The 15000-nt window shown below is 47.3% G+C and overlaps 1 protein-coding gene across 1 annotated transcript in view; it reads left to right on the top strand.

Annotated features, from left to right (window-relative positions):
• The window catches only part of plxna4 (plexin A4), a 512494-nt gene that overhangs the window by 424988 nt on the left and 72506 nt on the right, over positions 1–15000 (top strand). Inside the window, exons 18-22 of the mRNA XM_063217729.1 lie at positions 2970–3209; positions 5111–5254; positions 8232–8466; positions 9400–9542; positions 13136–13404. Of these exons, the coding sequence (XP_063073799.1) occupies positions 2970–3209; positions 5111–5254; positions 8232–8466; positions 9400–9542; positions 13136–13404 (1031 nt within the window). The remainder of the gene's footprint in view (positions 1–2969; positions 3210–5110; positions 5255–8231; positions 8467–9399; positions 9543–13135; positions 13405–15000) is intronic.

The following is a 15000-nucleotide window of genomic DNA, read 5'->3' on the forward strand; positions in this document are numbered from 1 at the left end:
CTCTCACACACACACACCAGTTTCCCAGGGTACGATCTGACGCAGGTAAGCAGCAAATGATGACAGGAGAGACGTTGTAAAGGGGTACCTGCGAGTCGTGCAGGTATGGTGATGGACTGGCTGTCTCTCACAGCAGGCAGGGCCCACAATGTAATGTAACATAGCCAGTGGAGAGTAAAGGAGGAGGGATGAGAAGAGTGAAGAAAAGGAGGACAGGGTAGGAGGAAAAGGGGGATGAGTGTAGAGAGTCGGAGAAGAGAGGAGTGAAGGAGAAAGTACTAGGAGAGGAGAAGAGCGGAGAGGAGAGGAGAGGAGAGGAGAGGAGGGGGAATTGGGAACGAGTGTAGAGACTGGGAGGAGATGAGAAGAGAGAAAGGAGGAGAGGAGAGGAGAGGAGAGATAATTGGGAACGAATGTAGAGATGAGGAGGAGGAGGAGGAGATGAGCAGAGGAAAAGACAGCGTGTAGAGGAGAGGGGAGGGGAGGGAAATGGGGGACGAGCGTGGAGATGGAAAGTGATAGACAGAGGGATGGAGAAGGAGGATGGAGTCTTTTCTTCCTCGGAGGGAAATGAAGGTGAACTGGTTGGCAGTTATCACACGCACACAGCAGCCGCACACCGCACACATCGGCTTCTGCACACCGCACACATCGCCTTTTGCACACCGCACACATCGCCTTTTGCGAGACGACAGCAATCGTGCCGCAGATCAAAGGCCCATTATACAGAGGGAGGCCTTTTCCGTGTGTGTGTGTGTGTGCGTGTGCGTGTGCGTCTGCGTGTGAGTGTGTGTGTGTGTGTGTGAGTGTGTCTGGCCGTATGTGTGTGTGTGTGTGTGTGTTTGTGTGTGTGTGTGTATCTGTACGTGTGTGTCTGTACGTGTGTGTCTGCCCATTTGTGTGGGTGTGTGTGCATGCATGCGTGTGTGCCCGTATTTGTGTGTGTGTGTGTGTCTGAGTATGTGTGTGTGATTTATGCGGCCTCTGAGTGTGTATCACAGTCCCACACTAGCTGCAGTCCCGAGACGTCGACAACAGTGGTGGTAGCGACGGCTTTGAGATCAGCCGCTTCAGTGGGATTACATTAAATCTGGCAACCTGATTGAAATGTAAAACCCACCTCACGCCTCGCAAGCGGCTTTCTGTATCTGCCGTGCGGTGCGTTGTCGGCAGATCAAGAGTGTGCGTGTGTGTGTGTGTGTGTCTGTCTGTCTGTGTGTGTTGTGTGTGCGATCGTGTGCGTGTGCGTGTGTGCACCAGCCTGTGTGTCAGTGTGTGTGTGTGTGTGTGTGTGTGTGTGTGTGTGTGTGTGTGTGTGTGGGTGTATGTATGTGTGCGTGTGTGGGTGTGTTTGTGTGTGTGTGCACCAGCGTTTGTGTGTGTGTGTATGTATGTGTGCGTGTGTGGGTGTATGTGAGTGTGTGTGCGTGTGCGTGTGGGTGCTAGCGTGTATGTATGTGTGCGTGTGTGGGTGTGTTTGTGTGCATGTGTGTGTGTTTGTGTGCATGTGTGTGTGCCTGTGCCTGTGCCTGTGTGTGTGCATGTGCGTGTGTGTGTGGGTGCGAGCGTGTGTGTGTGTCTTTGTGTCTGTGTGTGTCTGTGTCTGTGTCTGTGCGTGTGTGTGTGTGCGTGTGGACTACCTGCTACCTTAACCTTGCTGCAGCAGTGAGACACTGTGTCCCAACAAAGCCATGATGAATGGGCACGCTGATCAAACGCTGTAGAAATCAGATACTGCATTCTTGTACTATCGGAGGAAAGAGACGGTAATTCACAGCGGTAGCTTTGCAGGTATTTAATTTTCATTTGTTCAGTGTAATTATGGAAGGTTTTTTTTTTTTGTCCGTCCTCTCCTTTGTGAATATGCAGCTCAGTTTTCGTTTCAGATTTTTTTGTTTTTAATTATTTTTTTACCTAAGCCAACCGTTCTCAACTGGCCTCATCTGGTTTCATACCTATGAAGTCATGATTCCCTTTGTTGTAATGGGACCTTCTTGTGTTTGTTTGTGTATGATATACTCTCAGCATCTGGTCTGCAGAGTTAACTTATATTCTTATTGCGTGACCCGACATATCATACTGTATAAAGGGGTTGCAACATTGTTTCAAACTACAAAGGGTGTGTAGTACAGCTTCATGCGTATTGTATTTTCATATGCTGTACAGTGCAGCTGGTGTCTGTAATATAATATGTAAAAAAATAGGGGATATAATCATATTTTAACCTGTGTGTGTGTGTTTGTGTGTGTGTGTGTGTGTGTGTGTGTGTGTGTGTGTGTGTGTGTGTGTGTGTGTTAATGTGTGTGTTAATGTGTGTGTGTGTGTGTGTGTGTGTGTGTGTGTGTGTGTGTGTGTGTGTGTGTGTGTGTGTGTGTGTGTGTGTGTGTGTGTGTGTGTGTGCCTGTGTGAAAGTGTATGTGGGTCAGTGATGTTTACAAAGTAGCACACGACAGGGTGGCGCAACGCCAGCGAGTGCCAGTATTGAACAGATGTTTTTTTTTATTGGACTATCTAAGAAGCATATTCATTGCTGCATATCAACCACCAATTGTGCCATTGTGCAACCTTGACGTCCCAGAAACAGTCTTTGACCCATGTCTTCTGTCTCTCCCTCCAGTCAAGTGAAGTCAAGTCAAGTCAGCTTTTATTGTCACTTTCATCATATGCACAAGACATACAAGGAAAAATTAAATTACGTTTTCTCTCTACACCATGCCAGGACAAGACATATACAAAACTGACATTTTCAGACTGAGATAAAGTGCAGACAGGACAGGTACAGTGATGGACTGGTAACAATGGACAATAATAAATAATAAATACAGTACAAATGAACATTTAACATTCAACATTTAACATTCAACATGTAACAGATAAGGTAAATAAAGAATGTAGACACTACAATAAAGAAATAATAACAGTGAAAGTAACAGTATAATAACAGTACTCCGCCTCTCCTCCGTCCGCAGACGTGCCAGGTGCTGAACCCCACCACCATGCTGTGCCAGGCGCCCGAGCTGCCCGTCTCCCTGAGCCGCCAGCAGGAGGTGGTGGAGCGGCCCGACGAGTTCGGCTTCATCCTGGACGACGTGCCCACGGTGCGCGCCCTCAACAACACCAACTTCCTCTACTACCCCAACCCCGTCTTCGAGCAGCTCAGCCCCTCCGGCGTGCAGGAGCTCAAGCCCGGCTCGCCCATCATACTCAAGGTAGCGAGAGGGAGAGAGAGAGAGAGAGAGAGAGAGAGAGGGAGAGAGAGAGAGAGAGAGAGAGAGAGAGAGAGAGAGTTTGTGTGTGTGTATGTATGGTGAAGGGGTTGTATGTGTGTGTGAGGGTGAGGGTGTGTGTTTGTGTGGGGGGGTTATCTGTGTGTAATAGTGGGGAATGGTGGGTGTGTGAAATGATGAAGGTGACTAAGTATTCAAACAGCAACAGTAGTGGTGCAGTAGTATATGTGTGTATGCGTGACAGTGTGCGTGCCCTCATTCGTTCGTGTGTGCGTGCGTGTATCCCCCCCAAGACTGTGTACAGTATGCGTTATCACCTTTACAAACGAGGCAGTCTTTTCCAAAATTAGTTAAATACATTCAAGTGTAGACACTTGAAATAAATATACAGGGGAAAACATTTGTCTTTTCCCCAGTGCTGAGAGAAAGTGTGTATTTTTCTGTTGCAGCAGCACACCACTGTTTTCCACCAGACCCCACCACGGGGGAGCCATATTTTTTCTTGTTTCAACTCCGAGCCCAAATATTCTGTCCCCCCTGCCTCTCTGCAGGTGCGCTTTGTGTTTTGGTGATAAACAGTGTTTACAGTTATCGCAAACCAGGACTGATGGCCGCTGTCCCAACTTTTGGGTTTTTTTTCCTCCTGCACACCACCCGTTGCTTCCCCAGTGACCAAGAAACTCTAATGTTACTGAGAGAGCAAGGAAAAATTCCCCCCACAGCCAACAAATGCCAACCGGGGACAAACAGAGGTGTTGATGGACCGGCAACCAACAAACACCACTAATGTTGCTGAACAAATGGAGAATAGCCCCAAGCAACCACGAAACACCAAGTAGCTTATTTACAGAGTTACACATTTGTTGTCACCAGAATGGCAATGACCAAGTCGTAGTACCTTACTAAAGGCACCGTGTTGTCATTGTAGTGTAGGAGGTTACTTTTTTACCACTGGTGGAACGCTGTGCATTATGAGGGTACCCCACCCATCATCATCCACAAAGTCTTATCACCCAGTGAGCAGACGGAACGTCTTCTGATTGGCTGAGCAGGTGTCCTTTATTCCCCGATAGCAGGACACCTATGATGTCATGCGGGCGTGCAGGCTTCCTAGTTGCTTCTTTTCTAACTTACTGGCGAAGTGCCGATACTAATTCTATCACATCTGGTTGTCTAGTCAAGACTGCGTCGTTAGTTCTATCGCATCTGGTTGTCTAGTCAAGACCCCGTTACTAATTCTATCGCATCTGGTTGTCAAGTCAAAAACCCAGTCGTCAATTCTATCGCATTTGGTTGTCAAGTCACCCCAACATTCTGTGCGCGTTCTTACATGCCTCCGATAGAGGCGCGTCTCCCTAGATTAGGAAGTGGTGCCCATAGCAACGTACCAAGCGCAGTGGCTAATCTACTTTCTCACGAAGCCTTAGATCAACATATTCATAAATTGATACTTAAATGCTCGTAGCCGGATGATAAGCGGAATAGCGGTCTTCGAGGTATCCCGATATCAAGGGAAAATGGACTTGGCGAAGCGAACAGCCCTTCGGCTGCGACATCGGGCTGTTAGAACGCTCCGCCTCGTCCATTATTTCCCTTGATATCGGGACACCTCGTCGGCTGCTATTCCATACTTGCAAAGTTGTTATGATGTTGTTCAGCTTTTTCAGGAAAAGTCGTAGTAGTTTACTAAAGGCCCTGTGTTGTCATAGTAGTGTAATACTTTAGTTCCCTTTTCAATGACTATGACAGCATTCCACTGGTGGAACTCCCATCCATCATCCCCAATATTTTATGACATAGTAATGTCATACGGTAGCATTATTGTCATGAGGTTGTTCAGCGTTCTCATGCCTCATGCTGTATTGTGTTCATTTCTTCTTTAGGGAAGGAACTTCCTGCCTCCCACCCCTGGCAACGGGAAGTTGAACTACACTGTGATGATCGGGGAGACGCCATGCACACTTACTGTGTCGGACACCCAGCTGCTCTGCGAGTCACCCAACCTGACGGGCCGACACAAAGTTCTGGTGAGCGTGTGTGTGTGTGTTTGTATGCATGCATGCGTGCGTGTGTGTGTGCGCGTGCGCACATGCATGCATGCGCGTTTGTGCGTGTATGCATGTGTGTGTGTGTGTGTGCGTGCATGGGTGAGTTACAATGTCACTAAATCCTACTGCATGTGTGTGCATGTCTATTCACATGTGTGTTTTACAATGGAAAACAAGGAGTCATTGTGACATAAGCATGCCACTTCATCCATCCACCAAGTCCACCCAAGCGACTAGTATCCTATGTCCCCTCCCTTATAGGGACCCATCTAGAAAAGAAAGAATAATCCACCATCCACCCACCAAGTCCAACCAAGCGATCAGTATCCTGTGTCCTCCTCTCCTCTCTAGACTAACTCCACCCATCTAGAAAAGAAAGAATAATCCACCATCCACCCACCAAGTCCAACCAAGCGATCAGTATCCTGTGTCCTCCTCTCCTCTCTAGACTAACTCCACCCATCTAGAAAAGAAATAATAATCCACCATCCACCCACCAAGTTCAACCAAGCGATCAGTATCCTGTGTCCTCCTCTCCTCTCTAGACTAACTCCACCCATCTAGAAAAGAAAGGACAACAAAAATGAAAGAAAGCCTTTGTGGTTATTGTCTTCCCTTAACAGCAGTCGGAGCGACAACAAATACGTCTTCAGACGGAGCGTATTAGCGTCAAATCAAACCCAATAAGGGTTGTATTTGTGGAGCAGCATGTGCCACGAGCACACTGGGCAGACGGCATTGCTTCCTGCCGCAGCCACCTGCTTTGTCTTGTGGGCACGTGGTGGCTGAGAATCCCCAGATGCTTCATGGTCAAATAGATCCAGCAAACAGAGGGGAGAATATGATGTCCGTCCGTCTGACTGTCTGCGTCATTGGTGTTTGATTTAATCAACTTCCCTCCCCTTGGAGCAGAGTGGAGCAGAGCAGAGCGCTGTGTCCATGTGTTCATGTGGTCTCTTGCACATCCGTTGTGTATTTTTCCTTTCACGTCTGGCTCTCCTTTCTTCTTCTTTCTTCCCTTGTCCCTTTCTTCCCTTGCCATATCTCTCCTCTCCTCTCCTCTTTCCTCTCATCACCTCACTTCTCCTCTCCTCTCCTCTCCTCTCCTCTCCTCTCCTTTCCTCTCCTCTCCTCTCCTCTCCTCTCCTCTCTGCCATCTCTCTCCTCTCCTGTCCTCTCTCCTCTCCTCTGCTCTCCTCTCTGCCATCTCTCTCCTCCCCTCGCCTCTCCTCTCATCACCTCACTTCTCCTCTCTTCTCCTCTCCTTTCCTCTCCTCTCCTCTCCTCAGCTTTCATTCTCTTCCCTCAATTTACTGATTTTCTTTTATCACATGTTCCCTTTCCCCGCTGCATGCCATAAATTGGCTCACAGCTCACGTGTTCTCGGAAACATTTATTAAAGTTTAATCGAGTTCCTCCTATGTCTCTGCATCGTCTGCTCGGGAAACAGACGTCAATATTGGACGATACACTACACACACACTCACACATATGGATCACATCAAATAAGTCCATGCAACTTTGATTATGTTTGTCTTGAGCACTTTAATTTGACTCCATAGACCGCACAGACAGATTATTACATTTCTTTTCCACTCCATCTACTCAGCAGCACCTCGCTCCTACCCCTCCTACACTGGTGTACAGATTACACTTCGCAGTGATAATTCAACACTTAGAGAGTCTAATGTAACACACAGTGTTGGACTCTGAATTAACGTTTTTCATCACCAGTCAAAATGATTGGTAGATAGATGCTGATCTTATCAGCCAAACACACACTCACTAATGGGTCAAAGTGGCTTGTAAGTTGGTCTTTTCTACCAACCAAACTGAAATTTCACCAGCATTTGGCCAGTTGGCTAGTGTTAGTTTAGAGCCCTGTACACAGTGTTGGCCCTATTCTTTTAACAGTGCAACATTTTATTCGCAGACATGGCCCAATAAATCAGCGTACAAAAAAATAGAAAGTGACGTTAAGTTCTTAAATTTAGGAGCCAAAGTCCGACCATCTGTTCACTCTTAACACAGGTGGCGGTTTTAAGAGCTTGGTCATTTAACACCAGTGTTTCTCAGTCTTTTTTTAGAAGAGGCAACCTTTCAATTCATGAAAATGTTCAAGGCACCCCAAACCAACAAGCCGTAACATGGCATCGCATCCGACACCACAAAAGCTTAGAAAAGTAACACATTTGGAGACGTCACACGACCTACGTTCAAAGTTGCAGCTGACTGGGGCGACCTATATTTACTTTATTGTGCTTAAATGGCAGATGAAAGATTCCACTGACTAGCATTAACTTATACATTTAGACAAATATGTGTCATATTACATCATTTATTTTATCAGCCACACTTCTGCGGCACCCCTGAGGGGGGCCTGCGGCATCCCAGGGTGCCCCGGCACCCCTGTTGAGAAACACTGCTCTAACAGACTGAGTAAGAATTGTGCTAACTAGTTCAGTGAATCACTGTATCTGGAACAGCCATGCGTGCTGAACTTTTGCTTCTATCAAACGAGGACAAAGGCCTCCATCATTACACCGGATCAAACAGGCATATTCATCATATTTCTTGTCATCATGCAATTCGAATTCCTCAACTGCAATTTGAATTCCCCAACTGCGGAAAGGGAAACAAAGGCCAACGTACAGTATATGGCATCATACCGTCGTCTTACATACGGTACATACATACGTCTCTCTCTCTCTCTCTCTTTCTCTCTCTGTCAGTGTCTTTGAGTATCATAGAATGCGCTATGTAAAACAGATGTATTATTATTGTTATAATATCTCTCTCTCTCTCTCTCTCTCTCTCTCTCTCTCTCTCTCTCTCCCTCTCTCCCTCCCTCTCTCTCTCTCTCTCTCTCTCTCTCCCTCCCTCTCTCTCTCTCTCTCTCTCTCTCTCTCTCTCCCTCTCCCTCCCTCCCTCCATCCCTCCCTCCTCCTCTCCACAGGCCCGGGTGGGTGGCATCGAGTTCTCCCCGGGCGTGGTGCACATCACCTCGGACAGCCCCCTGAGCAGCACAGCCATCATCAGCATCGCGGGCGCCGGGGGCCTCCTCATCCTCATCATCGTGGTGGTCCTCATCGCCTACAAGCGCAAGTCCCGCGAGAGCGACCTCACCCTCAAGCGCCTGCAGATGCAGATGGACAACCTGGAGTCCCGCGTGGCACTAGAGTGCAAAGAAGGTGAGTGAGCGGGGTGTACTAAGTATACTAGTTGTGCATTATAGGTAGTTGTAGAAGGAGTGATGGTGGAAGTAGTAGTGGTGGTAGTAGTAGTAGTAGTAGTAGTAGTAGTAGTAGTAGTGATAGTGATAGTGGGAGTAGTATTAGTTGTATTGTAGTAATAGTAGTAAGGAGTGATGGTGGGAGTAGTAATAGTTGTATTGTAGTAATATTAGTGAGAGCATTTGGACAACCTGTGTTTACGTGTGGCCCTGGAGTTCAAAGGAGGTGAGCGGTGGGGTACTTTGTATGATATTATACTTTTTGAGCAATGGTGAGAGTAGTACTGGTGGTGTTGGTAGTGGGGGTAGTAGTCGTAGTTGTGGTAGTTGTTGTGTTGTTTGGATAACCTGCGGGGATATTCATGCGTGACTCACGTGACAGCTATTCCTCCATATTATGCTCCAGCTTGTCATGCCTGATAGAGCTCGAAAGTCCCGCCCCTTAGTTCCGCGTTTCACGGGACCTAAGCTGACCATCTAACAACATGGTAGAGAGTAAATATCTTCTGATCTCAGTCATGATATGCTCTGGGCTACAAATCTGCTGTTTAAGAGGCTAGATAAAGATTATTCATGCAGAAGTACCAATGTTTTGTTCCGAGGCCGTCAGCATGAAAAATGTGAAGAAACACAGCTTTCTAAAAAGTTTGGGGGTTCGTACGAAAAATTAAGCAAAAATATCAGAAACAACATATATGGAGCTCGTGGCACAACTCGAAGGGGATCGAAATATCATTTTAATACCGCCATTAGATTACATGCTACGATTTTCGGCTAAAAACGCCGTTGAGGTCCCATGAAATCGGGGGAAGTGACGTCACTTTCGAGCTCTATTGTGTTGCATATTTTGAGGAGTGCTCTTCCTCCCTCCCCCCTCCCCTCCCCCCACCAGCCTTTGCCGAGCTGCAGACTGACATCCACGAGCTGACCAGTGACCTTGACGGCGTGGGCATCCCCTTCCTAGACTACAGGACCTACACCATGAGGGTGCTCTTCCCCGGCATCGAGGAACACCCAGTCCTACGAGACCTCGAGGTTAGTAATCAATCATTTATACCTACTAGTATATCCATGTTAAATAAGACAGCTGTAACTTAGACTGAATAGCACATTGCACTTTGGTACTGAATGCTGCACTTTACTGTGTTTAAGTTGGCTTTTTTGTCAACCTGTCTTCTTGTCCTATAGGGTGAGGGGAGGGGGGGGGTGGTGGTTGTGTTTGTCTATTGTGTTCTTGTTTATTGTATTGCACTGAAAATGGCACAGATCTATCTATCTATCTATCTATCTATCTATCTATCTATCTATCTATCTATCTATCTATCTAGTATCCACTGTAGCTTCTTACTACAGATGGGCCCATCGCCGGGCCTATTTACTCTTTGCTGAAAACAATCAACAACCTTATATCAACACATTGCTATGACAATTCAAGGAGTCTTGGGTAACTGATTAAGACTTGGTCATTAGAGGCCCTGCCATGGCCAACCGGAGGGGCGTTCGCCTGCCATGCGGCTGACCTAGGTTCGATTCCCGGCCTGGGTTCTTTGGCGACCCCTCCCCCTCTCTCTCCTAATTCGCTTCCTGTCCACCTCTCACACTGTCCTATCAAATAAAGTCGAAAAACACCGGGGAAAAAAAGCAATTTGGTGACAATGAGGTTATAAAAGAGGCTCTGTGTTTAAGGGTTAATAGCCCGCCCATTAAAGGTGGGGTTGCAGGTATGACATCACGTTGGGGGAACTCCCCCAGGATTCTAAGGTTCTACATAGACTCCTATGAGCCTGCGGAACCACCAACGTGATGTCATAATAGTACATATTCTTAAAATGGTTAACCTGCAACCCCACCATTAACCCAGCACATTCCAACGTTTTTTCCGTCCTCTCACAGAATTTCTGGTCTGCTCGCTAGCTCTGGTTAGGCAGACCATAGTACTTTTCAAAGATTTAGCAACCTAGCAACCGTCAGCAAAGTACGTAGTAACGGCGCCACCCTTGTTGATAGTGTTGATAGTGGTGGTGGATAGTAAAATAGCGATACTTTGTTGCTCCTCTCTCTGGACTGCAAGATGTACACTATTAGGGTTCTTCTTTGCATGCATCAAGCAATACCTAGCCTTAGGAGACCACAAGATTAGTAGAGTAGGAAAGTATTGTGGAGATACTTAATTGATCCTGAAGGAATTGAAAGGTAAGATTTGACACGACTAACAATCAAACATGGATGCCTCATTTTATTATCATTCATCTTCTCTTTGGTGGATAAATACATATACAGAACCAAGCAAGGGAAGGGAAAAAGTCCCACATGCACATCCATTTAACCTCAACCTTGAAAGGACCTCGGAAGAAAAACGGCAGACATTAGAAGAAAGGGAAACATCCATTAGGGTGGTATACACAGAGGAGAACTTTGAGAGCAAGTGCCGCATTAGTCAACGAGCGCTAGTCTTTATCAAAGATGCGTATTATAAATACTCGCGCACAGCGGGCAGGGATTGAAATGAAAGCTGTCAGCGGCGCTGTTTGCATTCGTGCTCGGTAAACAAAAGGCAGCGATTCTCATTAGATTTCCGCTTCGTCTCCAACACACACACTCCCCTCTGTCTCTCTCTCTCTCTCTCTCTCTCTCTCTCTCTCTCTCTCTCTCTCTCTCTCTCTCTCTCTCTCATAGCCTGTCAATCTCTCTCACCTCTCCTTATCATCTCTCTCACTTTTACCTCTCTCCCCATCTCCCTCTCACCTCTCACCTCTCACCTCTCTCTCTCTCCCCCTCCGTCTCTCTCTCTCTCTCCGTCTCCCTCCCCTCTCCCTCTCTTTCACTCTCGCACCCCCTCCTTCACTGCCTGTCTTCTCTTTTTTCTGCTCCTCTCCCCCTGTGTTTTCTGTCTTTACACATAATGAGCTACTCTCCAAACTCACTTTCAGTTCTCTCATTAATATAAGTAATGACATGTGACACAACAGTGTGAGTAGGAGAGCAAGAAAGAGCAGAGAGAGAGAGAGAGAGAGAGAAAGAGGAGAGAGGGGGAGAGAGCTAGAGAGAGAGGGAGAGAAAGAGAGAGAGAGAGAGAGAGAGAGCTAGAGAAGAGAGAGAGAGAGAGAGAGAGAGAGAGAGAGAGAGAGAGAGAGAGAGAGAGAAAGCTAGAGAAGAGAGAGAGAGAGAGAGAGAGAGAGAGAGAGAGAGAGAGAGAGAGAGAGAGAGAGAAAGCAGACACAGGCAACGTGTGAAAGCAGGAGTTATTTATCCTAGCTAATGGCGCTGATGGACAGTTCTAATTGAATATCCCCACTCCGTTCCCTCCTTCCCCTCCGTTCCCTCCTTCCCTCATTTTTCAGCACACCACTCCCTTCGCTCCATCCCTTCGTCCGTCCACCACTCCCTCGCTCTCTTACGACCAATGCTGCTGCCACAGAGCCGCGAGATACCTCACCGCCGTCTTTCCCCAGAGCCTGATGATGAGAGACAGTGGCCATAATAAGCTCACATTAATTACGGCGTTAATTGGCACAAACATCCCCTCTCTCTGGAAACTTTAAGGCTGCAATCTGATCTAATGAAGGCAGCAGCAGCGGCGGCAGCTCAGCACAGTAACAGTACAACACAAGTCGCTACTAGTTACTCGCTCAGCGAATGAAGTCAATAGAATGTCGATGTGTTCCAGCGAGACTCGCAGGCGAGTAGGTGAGTACCGTACAAGCGATACGATGTGGGTGGATCCCGAGTTTAAAATATTTTATGTTCGAGCGAGGCGAGTAAGCGAGTAACCAATTGGAATGCAGAGTTCGGCTTTCAGCGAACGTTCCATGAAAGAGTGGCGAGTAGGCGAGCAAGCGAAAAGTTAGCTTTGTGTGTGTACGCCGCTTAACAGTACAACACAGCACACAGCAGCTCAGCGCTTTAGGCCATGCAGGTCGCTGACTGCTTTGCCCTAATGGTAATTGATGTGGCAAATTACTGGGGTGCGGTGCAGTGTGATGGGTGTCGACGACGTGACTGCTCGGTGGCTTTAAAAGACCGTTATATTTTGTGCATCTGTGAAACCAGTTGCTGCTCAGCACGGCCATCTTGGACCTGTGATTGATAGATGTAGCGCTAATGAAATGGGAGGGCCATGAGAAAAGCAGCACTCACTCACTTTTATGCAGTAATGGGGACCCTGGATTTAGAATCTTCAAACCAGTGCCACATGATCCAAAAGAACCTGGACCCCCGTTTCTTGAAAGCGTCGTTGCTAACCAGTTAGCAACTTATTAGGTTTCCGATGGGATATTGTGTTGCAACCAAGTAAGTTGCTAAGAAAGGAAAGGGGACATTCTACCACAACAGATGGCCATGTGGCATTTCTGCCGTCTTCCTGTGTGTGCGTGTGCATGTGCGTGTGCGTGTGTGTGTGTGTGTGTGTGCGTGTGCGTGTGCGTGTGCGAGCGTGTGTGCGTGCGTCTGTGTGTGTCTTTATGCTGACATATATATACTGTATGTTTGGCTCTGTGTAGGTGGACCTGAAGAACTTTGGGCTGTGTGTGTGTCTGTGTCTGTGCGTACGTGCATGCGTGTGTCTGTGTGTGTGTGCGTTTGCGTTACACTTACACATATGCACGTTTGGCTCTCCTTCCGCCACGCAGGTGCCTGGCTACCGGCAGGAGAAGGTGGAGGCGGGCCTGAAGAGCTTCGGCCTGCTGATCAACAACAAGGTCTTCCTGCTGAGCTTCATCCGCACGCTGGAGTCGCAGCGCGGCTTCTCCATGCGCGACCGCGGCAACGTGGCCTCGCTCATCATGACGGTGCTGCAGAGCAAGCTGGAGTACGCCACCGACGTGCTCAAGCACCTGCTCTCCGACCTCATCGACAAGAACCTTGAGAGCAAGAACCACCCAAAGCTGCTGCTGCGCAGGTACACACATACACACGGGCACACACAAACATACACATGCACACACACACACACACACAATAGCATGCATACTGTACCTAGAGAGCAAGAACCACCCTAAGCCACACACGCACTGACGCACACACACACACAAGCACACACACACACACACACACACACACACACACACACACACACACACACACACACACACACACACACACACACACACACACACACACACACACGGGCACACACAAACATACACATGCACACACACACACACACAATAGCATGCATACTGTACCTAGAGAGCGGGAACCACCCTAAGCCACACACGCACTGACGCACACACACACACAGACGCACACAAGCAAAAACACACACACACACAAACATGCACACACAAGCAAACAAACACACACACACACACACACACAGATACACACACACACGCACAAACACACACAAACACACACACACACACACACACACATACACACGGGCACACACAAACATACACATGCACACACACACACACACAATAGCATGCATACTGTACCTAGAGAGCGGGAACCACCCTAAGCCACACACGCACTGACGCACACACACACACACACACACAAGCACACACACACACACACACACACACACACACACACACACACACACACACACACACACACACACACACAGACACACAGACACACAGACACACAGACACACACAAGCACACACACACACACACACACACACACACACACACACACACACACACACACACACACACACACACACACACACACACACACACACACACACACACACACACATACTGTGTATGTATGCACCTGGAGAACCAGGAGAGCTTTGGGTTGCACACTGGAAAGGGATTCATTCTAGAACATTCTGGAAATTGATCAGCCAATCATTAGCCAATTTGCGTCCATAATATTATCACGACATAAAAACGCAACCTTTTTAAACACATTGTACACATTAAATACTATATGCACATTCAAACTTACATGCACATTGTGCATACATTCAACAGCGTATGTGCACATGTTCATACGTGTTCACACATATTTATTCTCAGATGCACATATTTCTTTTGAAGTGCAAGTTCAGAAACAGGGATCTACAGCATGTGCACAGTTCTGTACTCTACATTGGCAATGTCCTTTGGGCCACTTACTGTAAAGAAAACCCTATGGCATGAATGATTGCGTTTGGTGACATTGAAACACACACATCCCTCCTCTGAAACATGAAATGCTCTGCCACGCAGATGATTAAAATATAATTAGGATTAATTAGCAGTGAATCCAATTATAAAAGCAGTAAAAAAATAAATAATAAAAGATAAAGATACAGCTGCTGAATGGCGGGGAATTCTATAAAAAGCTCAATTCCCAGTGCAATCATCTTGATCGCATCTAACTGTACTGTACGGCTCTCGCTTTTCTATTTTCATTTTTTTTTTCCTTCCACCAACTCCCTCAATGTTTTTTTTTTCACTTTTCCACGTTAAAGGAAGGAAGGATTTGAATGCCTGAGTGGACACACACACACACACACACACACACACACACACACACACTCACACTCACACTC

Source organism: Engraulis encrasicolus, chromosome 15 (assembly GCF_034702125.1).
Source record: "Engraulis encrasicolus isolate BLACKSEA-1 chromosome 15, IST_EnEncr_1.0, whole genome shotgun sequence".
Classification (NCBI taxonomy): domain Eukaryota; kingdom Metazoa; phylum Chordata; class Actinopteri; order Clupeiformes; family Engraulidae; genus Engraulis; species Engraulis encrasicolus.